General features: G+C 40.4%; 1 protein-coding gene across 1 annotated transcript; it reads right to left on the bottom strand.

The window, feature by feature from the left end:
• Positions 1 to 11286: 11286 nt before the first annotated feature.
• Positions 11287 to 20746, bottom strand: MGARP (mitochondria localized glutamic acid rich protein). The gene is made up of 4 exons (XM_033160183.1): positions 20470 to 20746; positions 18278 to 18381; positions 16275 to 16380; positions 11287 to 11990 (listed from the first exon to the last, which is right to left on the bottom strand). The coding sequence occupies exons 1-4, from the start codon at positions 20546 to 20548 to the stop codon at positions 11749 to 11751; spliced, it is 531 nt and encodes a 176-aa protein (XP_033016074.1). The 5' UTR covers positions 20549 to 20746; the 3' UTR covers positions 11287 to 11748.
• Positions 20747 to 21831: the final 1085 nt, after the last annotated feature.

The raw sequence follows: 21831 nt of genomic DNA, 5'->3' as shown, positions 1-21831 counted from the left end.
AATCTGCAGATAATTGCAACCTTTCAGAGATTTGAGTGTCATCTCTGTGTGCAAAATCCTTTTTAAATAGTCTCTTAGGAAGTATGATGTAGTTGTTAGACGCAGCCTTTCTGAACCTTGTGTCCCCAGATATTGTTGGACTACAAGACCCATCATCCCTTACCTGGTTCTGATAGCCAGGCATGATGGAAGTTGTAGTCCATCAACATCTGGGCACCCAAAGATGAGAAAGGCTGGATAGTGTGTTGAACTAGGACCAGGGAGACCACTTTATGTAAAAACTATCTCTCAGCCTTCAGCACCTCACAAAATTGTTGTGAGGATAAAACAAATGGACCAAACCATGCCATTCCTGCTACATATCAAACAGCTGTCATCTCTGTTATCTGTTTGACAATATCTATTACCCTGTTGAAGGCCTTCCTTTTCTAGCGAGACCTTTAAGTAGATATTTCTTTCCCAGTCTGTATCTGTATTGGACTTGTTTTTAATAAGCTTTCATTATTGATGTTTTCATTGTTAAATTGCTTTGGGGTGTTTTATGGGGAGCAGTTCATAAATGCTATAAATAATAATGATAACACACTGCCTTAAACTCCTTGAAGGAAAGGTGGGATATATATTTAGTAAATAATTAAGTTCCCATTGCAGTTGGGATTACTGTTCCCCCCCCCCTGAAATAGTACCTAAACTCAAGGCAGCCATTTCCCCCCACAACCTTTCTCCTATGCTTCTTACAGCAGGTTGATTTGCAGACAATAAGCACTTAACTTTATAGCAGGAAAAGCATTATTTGCTGGAACTGGAGATATAGTTGAATTTAGACAGACAATATCATGAGCATCACATAGTTATCTAGTAGACTTCACTCAGTCTGGTTGACTCTGATTATGCAAGACTTCCTAGATCCCAGCCTCAGGCGTGAAATCAAAGGCCCTTTGTTACATTTTCCGCACCTGACTTTCTCTGGCATGTCATCAACACACCTCTTTGCTTGCCAGAGTCCAGATGACAAGCTGAGGGTTACAGATGTTCTGTGTATCAGTTACTAACCTGGTGGGAATTATTGCCACGGTGATCACTTCCAAAAGAAGGCTCTTGTGCCTTTAATGGCTGTGCAGAGTTCATAGAAAATTTTGCAAAGGTAAGTTGTCGTGCAAGGTCAAGAAGCTACACTATCTGCAGTCCCTTGTCTGTACAGCTGTTAAAAGAGTCAGGAACCCTCTTCTGTTTTGCTTCCAGTCAGTCTATCCTCAGAGGGGGGGAGATCCACTTCATTTCACCATGTTATCCCTGTTTTCCCTCATTCTTCAGTATTAGATTCATTGTTAATGAACAGGTAATCGTAAAACTTCCTAATTCAGATTACTTTGACAGTTCCCAGGAGGAATTGGCAGGGAAAGAGCTGCATAGTTATGTGATGCTGATATATAAAGTGCATTTCATTTAATTGGGAACATGCAACCTCTTGTTAGTTTTTAGCCTTATTTGTTGTGATTTTTTTAATAACAAGAATACAAAGCTGAAAATGAATGAACTGCAGCTAAAATATTATGTTCATTTTTCACATGGTCTAGTCTTTCCCCTGCCTTCCCCCCTAATATTCTTCAAGAGGGTCTCTTCTGCAGTCTTCAGAGAGTAGCTGGAAGTGGGGAGGCAGAAAAATATCATTCTTTCCTTCCACTCTGCAGTTTTAATTTGAAATCTTAGGCGCATTACTGCGCCCAGAGCTCAGAAACTTGCTCGCGCTAATGAAATTCCTTGTTGCAAAGTGCGCAAAGAACAATGGGAGTTTCGAACACTGAGTAGGAAAGTTTACAACTGTGGTGATTTGTGCCTGGGAGAACATCAGAACACTTCTTATCCAGGTGTTGGGTTATTATCTGAATCGTAAATGGGTTTTTGAAGGTAAAATTGCCCCTGTTTGGACTCTTGCCCAATAAAACAGAACAAAATTATGATACGTTGCATATCATTCCAGTTCACTGTTAAGAAGAACTGTGCTTCCTTTAAAATATATTTAATAAAGCCACTATTTTCTACTGAAATAAAAGTACATTAAGCAATCCCGTATATGTTAGATATGTTGCTAGTTGTATGTTTGTTGTTTGTTTTAGTTCAAGAGCTTCCAGCAACCTTACAGATTTTGACTTAGTGCCCTCTTCTGTTTGACACATGTCACTACACTGAAAGCAACTGGCTGCCAGTTAGTCACCAAGCCAATTTTAAGTTTCTGCTACTTGCATACAAAACTCTAGATAAAAGGCACAATGATCAGATAACATAATCCAGTCCAGATTATTGGGTTGTGATAATACAGAGGGAGGCTTTCTCACTGGTGGCAAGGGATGTAGCTCAGTGGTAGAACATCTGTCTTGCATGCAGAAAGTCTCAACTTCAATCCCTGGCACTCCCAGAAAGGACTGGAAGAGAATCCTGGCTGAAATTCTGAAGAGCTGCTGCTGGTCAGTGTAGACAGTACTGAGCTGATTCAGTATAAGGCCGCTGCATATGCTCCTTTACTGGTTTGGAATGTGTCCCCTGCTGAAATAGGACAGGCCCCATCATGGTTGCCATTCTTCCAGCTCCTGAAGATACTCCTGTTTAAGTAAGCATTCCCCTGAGGTAAGCTTCTGATTTTATTTTCACTGTATGCTTTTTTATTTATTGTTTTATTAGATGTTTTAATTAAGAATGTTTTAATGCCCAGTGGATTTGTGTTTTAATTATGTAATAATTTTACAGTTGTAAACCGCTTAAGAAGCCATTTTGACACATAAGCAGTATATAAATGATTAAAAATAAATAAAAAATAAATTGTGCACTTGGTCAGTCGTCTTAAACATTGCAACAGAATGCTTCAGAAACATCTGTACTGGGTCCCAAGGTTGGACTCTGAAGGCATCTGAGCCCTACTGCCTTGCTGAAACGAAGCAGGTCTGGATCTGGTCAGTGTTTGGATGGAAAATTTCCTGGGAACTACATGGATGTCACCTTAGGTCCCATACAGAAGAAAAGTGAGTGAGACAGAAAACTAAGGGAATAAATAAAGCAAGTAAGAAGAAATGTGTATGCTGTGTTATGGGGGAAAGAGGTATAAAAAAACAACCATATAACTAGAAACCAGAAATGGAAATTTTGACTCATTTGAGTGCTCTACAACATCAACACCATAAAGCCCTTCAGTTCTTAGACTGCACCTTCACACACACAACATACCTTTAAAGTACATTTGAAGCACATTATTTCCCTCAAAGAATTCTGGGGACCATAGTTTGCTATGAATTGCAGGGAATTGTAAGTCTGTGAATACACTGTAGTGCCCACAATTCTTTGAGGATGTGTTACAGATCACACAGCCTGGATTTCTCTCTTCCTGTCCTCTTCATTCCCTGGTCTGTATGTTCCTGCATCCCCATGCTCCTTGCTCTTCACAGCCCTTTCTGCTCTTAGGCGTTGTGTAAGTTTTCCCTTCAACCAATGAGCAGAGGGTGAATTTGCAGAGGTGTGGAATCCAATCTGTTGGGTAATATATCAACCTAATTTGAAGTGATCTCGCTCCTTTAGTTGTGTGTGTATGTTTTTAAAAGAGTGTTTCTTTAGTACAAAACTACCTTCTTAATGCCAATACAGCTGTTATTCATAGAAATCACAGTACCTTTGCCTTGTGATGCAACCACTCAGATCCAAGACATAGAGACACCTCCAGTCCATCATGAAACCACCCTTCATATTCATGAATAGCATTTTAAAGATCCCAGATGCACTACTGAATTGTACAAAATAGGGATCTGAAGCACAAATTCTTTCAGGCCATCTCCAAAAGTCATGACATGACAGATGCAAACACAACATTAAGTGTGTTGGCCATCATGCGCTGTCAAACTAATAAAGAATGTTCAAAACCAGGAAAATGAGATGTGTCAGCAAAACACTGATGAAGACGACAGTGGGCTAGCTGCAGTATGATCACATTATTCTGTTCCGAGTTAGTACTAGGTTATCTACAGGATATTACATTTGAAAGCAAAAGGAAATAGTAAATTGCCATGAATGTGCCCTAAGGAAGGTACAGTACTATAATCTTTCCAAGAGTGTATTCCTTGTAGACTGAACATTATATATCCCTTTTAAAGCCCAGCTATGTTTTGATAAATGGCTCTGTTATAGGTAACCAGAGCAAAAACTGTCATTCTCAGCACATTTACTTAAAAGTCAATTACTGGTATGTTAAAGCCAATAGGACTTACTGCAGAGATCTTTTCTGCATTCAAGAAAACACTTGGTCAGAATAATCTTGCCTCTATTGAGAGATCTGTTTTTACTGTCTTATATCGGAACAAGGCATGTAGTTGTATCAGGGAGGAAAAGATAATTTCCTAGTAAATTATAATGTGTCATCCTATTGACAAGAAATATTTGTCATTACTGTTGTGAGGTCATAACAGAGGCATGTTCAGCATCAGTCCATAGGCCCCTCCTTGCTTATTTGCAATCCTTTGTAGGAATTCCAAATGACTATTTTGTGATGGTCCTTTCCTGTCTTTTTGCAGGCCCATGTTAAGCCCCATCAATAGTGGGAGTGAAGACAGGAAAATGCCCATATTGTTTTCCTCTTCTCCCTGGATCCAGAGTAGTATGGTGGAACAAGCATCCATTTTTCAAGCCTGTTACAGCCAATCAATCACTGCTTCCTCACAGCCAAACTAGGCAAGATATAGAACACAGGGGTGGTCTCTCACCTGTTTTTTTGTTTATTTTTATTAAAATGCAGTCACAGAATAGGGGGTTGGACACACAGCAACAAGGATCTGGGTAGAATGATAGGACAAATGCCATGGCTGAGAAGTAGAACCAGTTTGTGTACGTATTACTGTCCTAAAATGCAGCTAGGTTGTCCCTCATCTCAATTGGGGTCAAAGCTGTTTTGGGGGAAATGTCATCCAAACACAGTATTCCATAAGAAACAAGAGGATAGATGTTGATTGTGGCTAATGGGTGTATACCACTTCCAAAACTATCAGTAGGAGCAGACTGGATGGAGTAAATAGGAGTGTGTACACACCCTTTACTTTGTTCATTAAAAAAATAAATTCTTTGTACTGTCTTCTTATGCTACCTCCTCTCCTTTCTCTTATTGTCTCATTCCAACATTGACATTGGGCTCAAATGCCCAGGCAAATAATGGGTGGTGGAGCCTAACCAGGCTGTAATCCCAGCCACATTGAGTTCAGTGGGACTTGCTTCTAATTAAATTATTATTAGTATTGCATTGCATTATAAATATAATATGTAGGACTATATTGTCTCCCCTGCTCATATAATGGGGTAGAGCAAAAAAATGTAAAAAAAGAGAGAGAGGGCTGTGAGCCTTCTTGCAAGTTCTAAAGATTCTAGTTGCGCCATGGCTCATAACCTGTCAAATCAGTGTGGATCATGAACCAGTTGAAGCATGAAATGAGAGGTGGAGAGACAAGCAACTGTTGGAAGAGGGTCAATGAATGGCAAGAGAAAACAGACTTTTTCAGCAGAGCAACCCTGCGACAGGGTTTTAGATGCAGTGGGCAGACTACAATAAAATAACGTGTGAAGGAAAGAGTCCTCTTTTCACACCACCCCTAGTCACTGTCAGCTATGTTCCAGCTACTAACTTGGTTATACGACTTTAATTCTGACTCAGTTACAGCATACTGCTGTAAATGTTTGCTCAAAAGTAATTTCCAAGCCCATAGTTATTCCCATGCACTGGGTGGCTTACGTAGACTTGCCTCCCACCAGCATGAAATGGGTATTTGGGGGGACAGGCCATTCAAAATTCTTATGAAGAACAGCATGGGAATAATAAATATTTATTTTTTATGCTTAGGTTAGAAATAAGTTGTTGCATTTACATGAGGAAGAACTTGTTCCCCAGAAACATGTACAATGAACTATTTACACTGCCTAAGTCTCTTGAACTGTGTTAAGAAAACAAAGTAATCTCTGTGAATGAGACTTGTTTAGTTCTCTATGAACTTCATCTTTCATTTAATGAACTATTCTATTAGCTAACCCAGCCATCAAGACATTGTTCGCTCTAATGCAGAATGTCACATTCAAATACTTGTGAAGATACTTCTTTCTAAAAAAACTATGGAGCTAAAAGAATAGCAGATGGCTAGCATAACACAACTTGGAATTTGCCTGGAGCTGTGGACCAGCATGATCAAAAGCTGGAGTCCACTGTAATTTAATTCATCTCTTAAATTGTGCATGTTAAATCAGTGGTACTGAGTAATGCACAGTAATTTTAACATATAGGCACACAAGCTGTTGCATTGCCGTTGTCAAGTATGGCATTTAGGGTGTTGCTTTTATGAAAAGAAAATGTATTTAAAAGACTATTTTCAAATTTGAACTTTCTGCAGAGTTTACATTATTTTAATAAAGTCATATCCAAGGGAAGAATATTCCCGTATGTCAGCAGGGGCTGAAAGCTGTGACTAGTGGCATCCAGTGTCTAAAGTTATTCAAGATCAGCACCAACAGAGTGATCCAAACCATGTCTACTCAGAAGTGTGACTGAATTAAATTAAGCTTACTCACAGGTAGGGGTGTATTGAGTTTTAGGGGAGGGGTAGTACCTCTGGTGAGGGACATGTCATGCTCCTTCTGGGGTAGTTTCTCCAGCTTCGGTCCCCACCTTGCACTCAGCTCTCACCTGTGGCTCCTAGAAGCTGTCAGCGTGTGGCAGCAGCCACACCCCGGAAATGGCTTCAACTGGCCAGTTAAACCAGTTGAGGGTAGCCAATGGATCTCAAACACTCAGTGAGTTAGGAACTTCCTATGCATGCAAAGATAGGTTCCAGCAGATTGAGCGGATGAGACCAATAGTAAGTCCAATGATCAAGAAGGTGGTTTCTGCATGTCCTATGAGGGAAGTGAAGGGCAGATGGGGCTCATCAACTTGGGAAGGTAGCCCATCTAAGAGAAGGAAAGCTCAGATCCGAAACCTCTGCTGCCTTGCGGGACATCTTCAGGAGAAGAAAAAGGCTAAGGAGTAAAGCCTACAGGAATCCAGAGTGGAGTCCCTAACATGGTTGGATGACACCTTGTATGCCTCCTTCTGGCAACTCTTGCAGTCAGACTGGTTCCAAACATACTGCTCTGCTTTCCTTTGGATCAGTGAGGCCTAAGGAGCTGGATCCTGAGAACCCATTACCTTCTAGATGTTGAGGGATTCCAACTCCCATCAGCCCCAGCCAGCGTGTCTAAATATCACCAGAGTCCAACAAAATCTGGACAGTGCCGTTACACTCAGGTTCTGCTTGTGGATTTCCCATGAGCATCTGGTTGACTACTTTGAGAACAGGATGCTGGACTAGATCCAACAGGATCTTATGTTCTTAATAGAGAGCCACAGGTTCTTGACTTCATCTTTAAAACTCCTATAAATCATTAGATTTTATTATAAACAAGTCCCCCTGCAAATACACACACAGAGAGACACAAATTCTCAAGTAAATATTTCCAACGTAACTCTTCATCTACAGGTTTCAGTATCTATTCAGTTGTTAAGATCTGAAGAAGAGCCTCTTCTCTGGGTGCCCCCACCTTCAAAAGTGAGGCATGTAGCAACTGGAGATACCTTATTTGTTAAGCAAGGGAGGTCCCTACTTTGGTTTTCATATGGTGTCCAAATGATAGTACATTATTATGCTTTTATTCAATTATCTTAATCGTCTTTCTTGCTTAGATTTACTGTGCTCTGTGATCAAATTATGGTTTTTATCTGATTATATCAGCTTTTGTTTGTCATTGTGGATTTTTGGTATGTTTTTATATTATGGTAACAATAGTTTTTTGGGGGGTTGGGGTTGTCTTGTGGATTTTTTAATTGTGAGAATTGATTTGGGAACTGTGAAGTTCAAAAGCGGCATATCAATCAATAATTAGAGAAGGAAGGGTTGGTATGGGACAGTTGGAGCACATGTGAACAAGACGTCTGTAGTTTTATTTCCTTATGACAAAGAGCCATAATATGTATCTTCAACAGATTGTTAGTTAACTTTAACATCCATGGCACATGTTTATTTAAAATGCCACAATTATGACTAAAACTAAAACCCACTGAATGCTCTGACAAACGGTATTTTAAAACTAATAGCAGGACCTTTGTACTGTCAACAGTTGTGTTGCAAAGCATAGCCGCTCTGCCTGCATTTGCCATCGAGCCCTACTCTGCAAATAATCTGAAGAAAGTAGAAGTGCCAAAGTCTAAAATACATAGTAACTAATTGATGTTTGGGATTAACAAAAGACATTTCTGTCCATTACAGTTAAGTCTGAGTGGGTATAAATTCCTTTTAAATATCTTAATTAAAGACATATGAATCTTCGAGTAAATGGCAATATTATCAATGCATGCATTTTTCTTTTACTATATTAATGGAAGCGAATTATTAAAGCTCCATGAACATTTAAATGTGAATTAAAAGAAAAAAGTAAGAGCAAACAATTAGCTAGCAAAGGCATATGGGCTGCTTATCAGTCATTACCAAAATGAAATAAGATAACCCTAATTCCCAAGGCAAATGTAGCATGAAAGAAACAATAGCATCTCTGGTGCATTAGACTAACTTAAGAAGGATGCATGTTAAACACATTTAAATTAAGTGTTGCTTTAGAATTCCGAACTGGTTGGCTTTTTCTCTGCCTTTGTGTGCCATCCTCCATATGCAATGGAATCCTACAAAACTGCCTGCTTATATTAAATAGAATGTACCATGGCAGGCTCTAAGGTTTTGTTGTAATCTGCACATACCCCATACACATTACTGTACACACAGACAAACATTGAAAACTGGACTTAATACTAAACTTTGACTAGTTTCTGGACCAAATTCACTAACACTGTTCAGCTCAACAAATCGGGACCACAAATCACAGCTCAAGGTTGGCTTGTGAATCTCGGGGTACTTTCGTTGCAGTCTGCTGTTGGTCAAACTTGATAATAGCATCAATTATAAAAACTCAACAATTATTTTTTTAAAAAAAAAAACTTTGTGAGTGGCAGGATGTCACATGGTATCACATGAGTCCAACAGATGCCCAGTTCTGACAACCTCTGATGCTAGACATGGGTCAGAACCATGTTTGTAGCAGAGGTATCTGCAATTTCTACACTATTCAACAGGCAAGCCAATTTCAAACTGAAAACAGTTAGCCTATTAAAGCTATGTGGAAGACTGCAATAGATAGGGCAAAGTTTCCTCGGGTAACCATATGCATAGATTTATAGAACTGCACCCTTTCACTGTGTGACACCATACTAAATATTATCCTGTTACAAAAACAGTTCATTTTTAGCAGACACTGGTATCTGTAGAAACATAATAGACATAAACATAATTCAAGGAAGTACTACAGGTTTCACAAGCATGGAAACAAAAATTGTAAAACAAAATCCTTTATTAAGAGGTAGGCAAGACACCGATTTCAGCATTCTGTTTCCCTGTATCATTATTCCATGTGAAAATGATCGTAATTAGGAATTCAGATCTTCAGTTCTGTTAATACAAAATATTTCAGTGCAATACTACATTATGACTGTGCTTACTAATTGTTGTTCCAACTATATGTGTGGGGAAAGGTGCTACCCCCTCAAAAGTTGAAGTGTTGTAAGGAAGATTTGAGAACCCCTTTATTTTGCAGCTGAAATAAAGCAGCTATATTTCTATCTGATCTTCTAATGTTCTTGAATTAATTTAGCAGTTCCATTTGGAGATACAGTAATGGAAATCACCTATGTTAAAAAACAAAATTAACTTAAGTTTATTGTGCCAGCTTGAGTACTTTTACACATTAAAACTGGAATTTCTCCAACTCTGCTTGTGGTTTTCACTTGTATTGCTTATATTTAATTGTATTGCATCTCATTATATCAGTGGTTTTATCCCATTCTCTTCAGCATCAGAAATAGCGGTATGTGCACATTATGCACACAGAGCTATTTCTGAGAAGGCATTCTCATGAAGCCTGGGGAAAGCTGCAAAACAGTAGCAGACAATTATTTCCACCTATAAGGTCTGGAGTTCAGTTGGCTTGCCCCATTCACAGCATTTCAAGCTTCATGGCTGGGGAAAACTTCTTGACATCCCAGTTAGTTATTGATAAACAAAACTAAGCTAGCTAGAGAAATATAATGCAGCTATTTACATTAAATGGGCCAGTTATATTGCAAGAATGTAAAAAGTCCCAAACAGACTTGGAAGTTTGGTTGGGAATTTCTACCTCAGGGAGGTGTTTTGTTTTTAAAGTAATTTATGTATTGCATTTCTATCCCACCCTTTTCTCCAAGGAGCTCTAGGTGGCATACATGGTTCTCCCCCTCCCCATTTAATCCCCCCTACAACAACCCTGTGAAGTTGGTTAGGCTGAGAGGCAGTGACTGGCCCAAGGTCACCCAGTGTGCTTCATAGCCAAGTCAGGATTTAAATTATTCTCCTCTAAGCTTCACCCATTCCAATTCTTTCTGCAGTCTCCCAAGCCAATTTCCATACCCTTCTAGAAGACCCCTAAAACCCCCAGAACAGATTTTGGGAAGGTACAGAGTGCTTTCGGTATTTGCAAAAATCACCTCTCCACCCCATTCCCTCTGGCAAGAGTGACTTGTCCAAATAAAGTTTGCTTCTATAAATTATTTAAGATCAGGTCTTTTTAACTGCAACAACACCGGCAATGACAAAACTGAACTCAGGTTACAAATTACTTAATGATGGATACAAATCAGATGACTATGGGGTGTGTTGGTACTATAGAGCCGTTCCTACTAAAGTCCTATGTTTTATTCATCTAGTTTTTACCAGTTTAATCCTGAAGGCATTATCTGTGATTAAGAGAATGCTGAACGGTGTCAGGTTCCACTGTCCATTACATAAGACAAAGAGTTGCAAATAACTATATTTCCATGGCCAGCAATGAAACAGAGCATAGAATGCATTCATGTTACTCACTTCCTGGATCACAGCCATCAAAATTATTTTGGAATGGTCTGATTTGGTCATTGTTTTTAGGGCTAATAAGAAATCACATTCTCATTCTTTGCATAACAAAGTCTGAAAAGCACTCAAAATTATAGGTGGTATTCTCTGCTTGTCTCTACTCAGAGTAGAAACATTGATGTTAATGGGCATGTTTAACTTGGGTTCATTCGTTTCAAAGTATCTACCCTGAATGAGACAAGCATTGAATACAACCCTCCAAATAATGGCTGGTTTTGGAAATATGCCAAAAATAAATAAAAAATTAAAAAAAAATTATTCAGAAAGGCAATGGATTTGGCAGCAGAAGAAAACCACACAAGATTTTGTAATAGTAAATATATTTCTAATGGGCAAAAATGCCTCTCTATGCATCTAACAGCTTGTGCATTTAGGAGGGAAAGAGCACACTGAACTGCACTCAATTCTATTTATAACACACTCTCTAGGCATGTTCAGCTATTCCTTCTGGACAAAACCAGGAGCCTTCTACCACAAATGGCAAATAAGGGCTCCTTCTTCCAGAAATATTTTGCAACAAACTACCTAAAATAAGTTGTATGAATTAAACTTGGAAACTGCAGCTGAAATCACATCTCATTTATATTAAAATTTAATTAAGGTTTTAAAATACAAGTTTATTCCGCATAGAATACTATGTTAACGCGAGCAAAGCAGTGCTTCCTGTGATACAAGGTAAAATGCCTACAGATTTCCATTTGTAATGTTAACCTTGCGTTTGGCCTGCCTCTGAGCTAGAAGGAGCATCTTGCTCTTCTTGCACACCAGAGGATGCCTCTTCAACAGGTGATTCATCTTCTCTCTGTGCTTCTGCAGATTCAGTGTGCTTTTCATTTTGCACTTCCGATTCACCAGTAGTTATTGCTGCAGTCTCTTCTTCAACTGCATCCTTTACTTCTTCGCTTGCAGCAGTAGTTTCGTTTGCTTCTGTTTCATCGTTTTCTAAGGCTTCATTTAACATAACAGAGAAATCATGAAGCACAAACATGCAATGTGAAACAGGTTATCCTGTTACCTTGTTAATATGTGGAAAGAAAATATAGCTTGAAGCAAAGGATTACTATGAAGTACATAACAAAACAAACAGAAACATGCTACGATAACAGAGAATTATTTATAAATGTACAGCAGTTAAAGACTGCAGCCATCGGGAGGGAAATGGCAAGGATGCCACTGAAAAGAGGCTCAGTTCATGTTCATATTATGTGTTTAATATATGAATGATATTATTAAAGCCAACCTTAATAGGCTGCTATGTTTAGAAGCTGCTGTGGAGCATAGCATCATGCTATAGAGCTGCAAATTAAGAAACAACAAAAACAAATCTGCTCAGGCCACAGGTCAAACCATACTGTCACCTGGATGAAAGAGCAGTTTGTGTATGCAGGAACAGTATTGTCCTGAGATGCAATGAATTCTCTGTCCTTTTCACCTGGAGCAAACAGCTCTGCACATTCATTCTACTGAAGTAGATCACGAGACAGCCACTTAATAGCGAACCAACCACTTTGAGGGTTTTTGTTTTTTTACAAGCAAGTGGTATAGAAATAATAAATAAATAAATTGTAGGTTTGATGTGAATGTTTAAACTGCTGCAAATGTCAAAAATACCAAAATGTAGCAATAAGACCAGAAAGCAAGAATAAGACAAGCGTTATTTGTGAGCCCAGCTTTCCCCCTGTTCATGAATTGAAATTCCATTGTTATCCGTCTTTTTTGCAATAAATGCTGAAGTCCACTGAAACAGAAATGCATGCCCCAGCCTAGAAACTCGAGGACATGTTTTCAAACAGGGATTGTAACATTCTAGGTAAGAAGGCGTGCAAATGAAGATGAAATCAAACAGGCACAGCACCACACAGATGAGAACAGTGAACCACAAGCTTTGTTAGCTGACAGACAGCGGCCCAATTGGCAAACAAAGCTGAGGAGAAATTAACAGACAATGACATGCAAGGATAGGTATGTGAACAAAGGGAGAGAGACACTGTCAGGTTTAATAATGATTGGCTATAAAGAATATAATTATTTAATGTGATCAAATATCAGAGTTTGTACTGAGAAGTAGTTATTTTGTATAACTTTGATAGTAACATGAATAGGGACAATGTTTTAAGTTTTTGGTTTATGTTATATCATTCTCTTACGCACTAGTACAGCAATGTGCTTTTAAGACTAGAATAAACTGGCTTTTAAAAAGACCCAGCTCGTCTTTTTCCTGCTAAAACAGAGATCATACTACCCAACGGTGTCCCTCTATGGGATATAGCAAATTTCCAGAAAACTAACCTGTTCACACAAGACACAGATTGACAAGCAAGATATGTGTTCAGGACCCTTTATTGGACAGTCAGTTACAAGTGTATTAATTCAAAACAGCCAGTGTCTTAAGAGTGCCAAGTTATCTTCTACAGGATGTATTTAAGTTGTGTTTTATCTTGGCCTTGAAAAGATTTAATTATTGGGGAGTATTCTCACAAAAATGGAGTTCTATAAGAGATGGTTTTCTCAAGTTTGGCTGCGAAGTATACAACGGTGGACTGTCCTTAAAAAAATTAATTCCTCGGTTTTGGAAAGATTTCCTTTGTATTTTATTCTGAAAGTGTAAAAGCAGAGGAACAATTAGAAAGATTTAAATACAACCTTTCTAGTGCAAGAAAGATTAATACAGCAAAGGAGATCAGAAACAAGATTAAGAGAAGGAAACAGAAAATGGAACAAGAAATTGCATGAACACACTCAGAAAATTGCAAAAACTGATTATTCTGAAAACTGGAAAGTTAGCATACACTGTGAACACCATTTTGGAATTTTGCAGGTTATTTCTATTAACATTTCCCCATTCAGTTCAATGTCAAAGAGCTGCTTCATGACAAAAAACCATGGGTTTGACTTTGAGTGCATACCTAACAGGAAGCTTTGGCATGCAGCATTTTTTCTGCAATACCCATGTTTGTCACATACATTTTACAATTTTGAGTGTACACTTAACACAATATAGGTGTACAGCTGAAAAAACATAACGTGTAAAGTAGCCTAAAGTCTTCTGCCGAGAGGTTAGAGGTTTTGTTTAATTTTGTTTTTAAAAAGTAAAGTATAGAACAAGAGTTATGGGTTTTCCGAATTATAGGTGGATTTTAAAGGCATAACAATATTTAAAAACTTGAGGGAAATCTACTACTTGCTTTTCTGAATGTTTCATTTGTTAAGATAATTTAAGTATATAATTTAGATGGAGGTAAGGTCATTTATGAAAGGCAATAAAGAGCCAGGAAAGGAAGAATATCAAATACCCAGCACTCTTCTCATGACAAGGCACATGAAAAGAAGGCAGAAAGACAAGAGAGAGAAATAGCATGTAACGTATGAATTACATATGGGTTTTCAAACCCCGAATATATTATTCAATATAAATCTTAAAAGCGGGGGCGGGACAAAAGCCAGGTCAGGTAAATGCAATTTGATTGCATTTATTGCATCTAGGTAGGGAAAAGAAAAGCAGCTACCTATGTTGGGTGAAATCCAACAGTGCACATTTTTCAGAGAACAGAAACAGTTGGGGGAACAGATACCCCCTGGAGGGTTTTAGGGGACCCTTCAGAAAAGATTTGAGGTTCACAGGGGGCTGGAGAGAGGAGGAAAGGAAAAAGAAGCGTGCTCATGTGACAGTGGATAGTGCCCAGGTAGTCTGAGGATGCGTTCAGTGGCTGAGCTGATAGTTATTTGTAATGTGTAGCCATGTAACTGCAATATTAGGCAGCAATCCATTGCATACCTCCCTGAGAATAAGTCTCACTATACACACAAAAAACTTATTTCTTAATAAATATGCATAGGAGCGAACTGTTTAGAATTTAACTGTGTTGGAAGTACTATTACATTTACTTACAAGGCAATCCTATACATGCCTACTTGAAAATACATCCTATGTAGAGCTTACTCTCAGGAAACTGGGTATAGGGTCACAGCCTTCTAAACATTCCTTCATCCCTAAGATGAAACAGCTTCCATCAAAGAAACAGATCCTAACTCACTGACTAGTGAGTAAGATTAATTAATAGAATTTAAGCACATTTCTATATACTCAGCAGCACTATCTTAATGATCCTTCAGTATGAACTGTATGTTGGTTCATTCCTGAGTTAAGCCACAGTTCAAATTGAGTTCCACCTATATACCTTCTTAGTTATTTCATACTGAAATATTTTCATTTATTTAAAATATTAATCAAATTATAGACATAAAAGCAGTCATTTCAGGAAGCCATTTGGCAGTGCTCATTTAGTTATAATAAGCAATACTAGAGAACAATTCCTTGGGTTTTGGGTATAGAATTTTCCCCATCGATGACTTAGCTGAGCACTATATTCAGTTTTCTGAAATTCCTGAGCCATCAAGCTGCTAACTGACTGGAATTATGATCTCAAACAAAACCAGTTTTGTCATTTTAGTGCTATGAGTTCTGTATTTAGTTATCTTTCACAAACATTCAACCTTCAGCGCTCAATATTTTTCCTCTGTGATGCTTAATGAAATATTTTAAAAAGAAAAAACCAATCCCAGGCTATGTGTTACATGAACTGAATCACTTTCAGGAATGTCTTTGCCTTTTAGTTGCAACAAAATGATCAAATGTATCTGAGGAAGCTAACAATCATGGGTGTAGCCAAGTATGAGCTACACCCAAATCATGGCCCCCCATCATGTAAATCAATAAAAATACTTAACTAACTGAAGTTCTGGGGGCCACCAACATGAAGCCTGCCCCACTAACATAAATCCTGGCTATGCCCATGATAACAGTAGTAATGTATGGATACGTAGCATATAAACCTTGCAACCAATAATATTCTATGACCTAGGAGCCATTAAATTAGAACCATTGTAGTTCTGTCAAATATAATTAAACAGAACTCTTGATACATAGCCATGTAAAGTCTAACATATAAAAGTTCAACAGTTACAGGTAGGTAGCCGTGATGGTCTGCCTTAGTCAAAACAAAATAAAAAATAAAAAAATTCCTTCCAGTAGCACCTTAGAGACCAACTAAGTTTGTTCTTACTGGAAGGAATTTCTTTATTTTTTAGTTTATAAAGTTCAACAGATTAGCAGCTTCTATATTTCCGCCCCCCTATTCCTGTCTTTGCTGTTTAAAAACAAAACAAAACAAAATGCCCTTAAGACAATTAACTTTGAAGTATCATTTGTAAGTGCATAAATTCTCAACTTACACTGAGGAGGCCACGGTTTTGGTTTCCATTCTGCTACAGTTCTTTGCTGAATTTCACTGATACGTTCGTTGTACCTGGCTTTGTCAGAAGAAACGGTTCTGTAGGCCTAAAAGCAATAATTGCACTTATCTCCATATGCCAAGACTGTGTTCTTTGCTTTTCCTATTAATTTTTATAGTTTGCAAAAATAATACATATCAAGGGGGGAAATGAACCAAATCCCACATAAATCTGGAGCTCCATCCACTTCCATTTAGGGAATGCTTGTAGTGTCAGAACATGGGATAGAAAAACAAACCAATAATCCATACAAAACCGTTCACATAAAGTTCAGGTGGGGGGGGGAAAACAATTGTGACATCATTGACCAAGGGACGAATGGGGAAAATAACTAAATAGCATTCCAACTGAACGCTTGATTCAGCTGGTTAATCTCCTAGGTACTAGTTAGAAGAGATGGATAACATATTTACTGTATGTGTATAGGTGTGGGTGTGTGGGTGTGGGTGGGTGTTTTTAAATATTAAAATATTGCATTCCAGAGTGGTGGGAAGTAGTACAAAGCTCATTTCCTTTGGTGGGAAGAATGTTTTGGTGTCCATTTACTACATTTACATATTGAGAATGTAGAACAGGTAGGATCAGTCAGTAGGAACAATCAGTGTAAGCATCAAACTATACATGAAAATGAGTTCATGCAGCCTTTTCCCCATGATTTTTTATGCATGTTTGTTTTGTTACACAATCCTTAGCTATGGATGATACAATCTTAAATTAAATAGCTGCATGGGACTGGGGAGCATGACTGTCCCCAGCACCAACACACATACCGGTACCCTGCTTGAGACTACAGGCTCTTTGAATTCATCATATTAATTGAACAAACTTTACAATTATTATTTCTAATGCCCATCTTTGACACGAAGACTATACTAGAACTTCCACTGACATTTGCTTCCAATTTCCAAGAAAACTTTTCTTGGAAAACTATCCTAAAACCCATCTATTGAGAGCCAGTGTGGTGTAGTGGTTAAGAGCGGTAGACTCGTAATCTGGGGAACCGGGTTCGCGTCTCCGCTCCTCCACATGCAGCTGCTGGGTGACCTTGGGCTAGTCACACTTCTTTGAAGTCTCTCAGCCCCACTGACTTCACAGAGTGTTTGTTGTGGGGGAGGAAGGGAAAGGAGAATGTCAGCTGCTTTGAGACTCCTTAGGGTAGTGATAAAGCGGGATATCAAATCCAAACTCTTCTTCTATTGCTGTGTACAATCACCTTGACATTTAGGATATGTCTAATATTAACTTTTAAGTTGTCGTCATTGAAGTCAAAAGGATTTACTTCTAGTAAACGTGCATAGCCTTGGTCTGTAGTTCTAGTATTTTCTTTCCGGGTAAATCTAGTTTCACAGTCTGCTTTGACAGGAAAATGTGCATCAATATTACTGCATTATAGCAATAAGCAGAAACAAGTCACCCAACCCCAGTTAAGACTCCAGCTTTAGTGGTTTATCATCAAAAAGTTATTTTGGAATGGAGCTCTCACAATCATTACTTAGTTTTTTCCTTAAAATTTAGACATAAATTTAGTCCATAAAATAAGAGGTGAGCGACTTGTTGCCCCTCCATATTTGTTGTTGAACTCCAGTTCCCATCAATTCCAGCCATCATGGTCAATGATCAGCAATGATGAGAGTTATAGTTCAGCAATATCTGGAAGGCCATAAATTCCCACCTCTGCTGTAAAATGTTGAATTGAACACTTGACTTTTACAACACAACCCAATGCATGTCTACCCAAATCCCATTGGTTCAATTGGGATTATTTCTAGGTAAGTAGGTGCGTATAGGATTTTGGCCTCAAAGGCAGCAGCTTGCTACCAGAAAACATTGCAAGTGGAGTTCCCACTTAAATTTTGGTTTGACTACATTATCATTTCTCTATCCTGTTGAGAAGATTGAGAGTTTTTGGACAACGTAAACAGATGTGTAAAGAAAGCACTCACTAAAAAACCTCCTGCAGCAGCAGCACCAGCAACGAGCAGATAATAAATGAAGTTCTCCCCAGAAGATCCAGGAACGCTTCCAGATGACATCTGGCGGAAAGGTGCTTCAAAAACGAAAGCTATAATATTAGTGATAATACTAAAAATACAAAACAAAGCAGTAAGCTCAACATGCTGTAATTGAGATAATCTAGAGATCTTTTTAAAGGAATGTATCAGCTACAAATCTCATAATGTAAGATAAAGACAGGATCAATAGTTGCACTTAGCATTTTCATAAGTTATTGATAACAGATGAAACTGACCTATTAACAGGAGAAGCAGTTGTTAACGCTGTCCAGGATTTTCAGTGAGGAGCCTTTCTTAGTTCTACCTGGAGACACTGAGGTCTTCAGCAGGCAAAACATGTACTCTACCACTGAGCTAGTCTTTCCCCATAACAACAACATGAAGCCCTTTCATATGAGAAGGTGAATCCCAGGAAAAGATTCTGCACCTGATGAATGGCACAGAATAACCAGGTAATAAATACAAAGTGAAAATATGATTTTAAGACATTCTTAATGTGGACTTGAATATGCTGACCAGAATGAAGCAGGTGTTCATTTGTTTTTGTTTTTTAATGGGGCATGATAAATCAGTTGGTTAGAACATGGTGCTGAGAACACCAAGATTGCAGGTTTGAGCCCCGTATGGGATAGCTGCATATTCCTGTGTCGCAGAGGGGTAAACAAGATGACCCTCAGGTTCTCTTTCAACTCTACAATTCTGAGATTCTATGATAACGCAAATGTTTTAAAAAGGATGGGCATGGATTTCTCTCCCTTGCTCCTAAGAGTTTCTCTAGTTTAACCATCTTGTCTTGAAATTAATAATGTAAGATACCTGAGGGCCTCATCACACAGTCCCTACCGCAATGCCCCATATAAGCACTCCTGTATAGTGTTCTTTTCAATCAATAAATGGAGAGATGTAAACTACATTGTTTTGGGAGAATTGTGGCATCTTCTTTCAAGAAAGAACTTCTGCTACTGCATTCCTACATTACACAAGTCACATTATTATATAACTAGGGAAAATGCAGTCTTGTGTAATATGGCCAAACACTCCTATTTGATATCACTAATGGGGCTATAACCTTCCCCTATCCCACTGCCCACGCCATTTCTTAACATGTACAGTATAGCATTTTAAGTATATGCTTGTCAAACCTAAAAAAAAGAAAGAAGAAGAACAATGGAAGCACCAATCTGACTCTTGCCAATTCACAAAACTTTCAGGGGAGAAATCATACTGCTTGGACAAAATCTCCATCAAAAACTGTCATCTGTCCCACTGACAGTGGCTATCTCACCTGCAGCACAGCTAATCCGAATCCATCCCCTGAGGGCAAAACAGATTACTAGAGCTAGATATGGGCTAGTATAAACAGTGTATAGTCCTTAACTAGCAGGATCCATCTTTCTAACCTAGAAAGGCCCAGATTAATCCTCGCTGATAAGAAGTATACTGTGCAGATAGAGGACGGATTATTTTATGAGCAAAATCAGCAAGTTCTCGCCAGTTTGTGCTACCTCAGCCACATTCACATGCCCAATAAGAAGGGAAATCACCAGCCCTTTATTAATTTTTTCCGGACTCTCCCTCTCCAACAGCCTGCGCCGTTTTCTCTCCAGCCTGAATTTCTGTCAGCTGCTTACACAATGGTCCGGGGGGGGGATGTGATTCTGCTTGCCCCTCCGGTAAACAGTCCCACCCTGTTCTCCACTAGTGAAAATAACTTCGGAGGGGAAACAGAAAAACACAAGAGGCGCTGACTGGTGGCTTTCTTCTCCGCGCGCCCCTCCCCGCTTAAGGTGCTGCTGCTGCTGCTACGCCGCCAGGCAGAGCCTCCTGGGTCTCGCCGGCGGCGAGGGGCTGGGCGAACGCGAAGCGGCTCTCCCGAGCGCCAGGAGCCGCGTCCTCTCGGCTCCCCTCCATTGCCTCAGCGCCGTGACCTTCGCGTCTCCTTTCCCAGGCAGCCAACGCAAACACCGGCGCCCTCAACCTCTGCGCGCCCTCCTCGCCCAGCAGAGCCACGCGGCTCGTCACGAGCCCCCGCGCCTCGCCTCGGCGTGCTTCTAGGGGGCTTTTTGGACGGCGCAGCCACGCGCGCAACCCCCCCCCCCCGCCCCTCCCCCCTCCAAACCTACCGTGTCCGCGGACGAAGGGGGCAGCCCCTTGCGTGAGGCGACGGGCCAAAGGGCGCCACGCGACGCTGCAGAGGTGCATGTTGGCGGCGGCGGCGGCGGCAGCAGCAGCAGCAGCAGCAGTGCGGAGTCGGCTGCCGCGCAAGGGTTCGCCTCGTTGCCGGGAGCGCTTCTCCTGTTCGGCGAGCGAGCGGACAGAGTGACAGGCGGAGACGCGGGAGAGACTGCGAAGAGCGAGGCGGGGACGAAAGGCGAGACTTCGGCCAATCCAAGCGCGCGCGGCTCCGCCCTGCCTGCGTGCGCTCAGCTTGCCCTGCGGCTCTCTTCAAAGCGGCGGGCAGGGGGACCCGCCACCTTTCCGTGCTGGCCTGGCCCCCACGGCGGTGGGGAGGGGGGGGACCCGCGAGGGGGCGGGAGTCTTCCCCGCTGCCCCCTCACCCTCAGCGAAACAGCCTCGACTAGGACAACGAGAAGGGCCTGCACAACTGGGTGCGCTGAAAAGGGAAAGTGGCGTGGGAGGTGCTGGAATGCGTCTGCTGCAGGAGCCTTTTGCCCAACAGAACGCGCACATCACATTGCGTGCAAACCGCGCCCCAGGACGCCAGTGGCTTTACAGTATTTGCAGAATTGGAGCTTAGCTGAGTTTTGTATGTAACTTGGGGGACATTTAAGACGGATGGCTAATTGCGGTTTCCCACCCCCACCCCCACCCCACCGGCTGGAAAGGGGGCTCTTTCTGCCTGAACTAGGGTGCAGCCCCAGAATTTCTTCCCCTTTCCTTATTACAAGGAAGTACCTGCACGCGCTCACACACCAATATTGGCACCTCAATAAACTGGCAAGACAGGTCAGTACAGTACTGATTAGCTAGGATCATGGTAATATAGGTTAATTTGAGGCAGGACCCATTTGCAAAGCTGAGTGTTGTTATGTAAAGGATTAATAAACGGTAGTGTCTCCGAGCACCATGTTTTCATCGCCCCTGAAAGAGCAACTGGAGCTGCTCCCCCATCTTGGCATTACAAGGGCGGGCCAGGCTAATATACCACTTGTCACTAAAAATAGGGGGAAGCTTGCAACCTTGCTGCAAAGTCCTGTGTGCCCAGAGTACCTCTGTTCCGTTTTAAAATGGCAATGGCAATTTCATAGTACAGTAAATGAGATTCTTAATCTCAGGGTCATGGATTCAAGCCCCGGGGTTGGGCAAAATATCCCTGCATTGCAGTGGGTTGGACTGATACTACCGGTATGAAACACCCCTTATATGCATGGCCTTAAGTTCCAAGACAACTTCCCTAAGTACACGGCTGCCTGCAGAAGCTTTCCTGGACCCCTTCCCCCACTGAAATTAGGCTTGAATGTATT

Source organism: Lacerta agilis, chromosome 9 (assembly GCF_009819535.1).
Source record: "Lacerta agilis isolate rLacAgi1 chromosome 9, rLacAgi1.pri, whole genome shotgun sequence".
In the NCBI taxonomy this organism is placed as follows: domain Eukaryota; kingdom Metazoa; phylum Chordata; class Lepidosauria; order Squamata; family Lacertidae; genus Lacerta; species Lacerta agilis.
The sequence above is the reverse complement of the archived record's forward strand: the minus strand, read 5'-3'. Positions and strand labels throughout refer to the sequence as shown.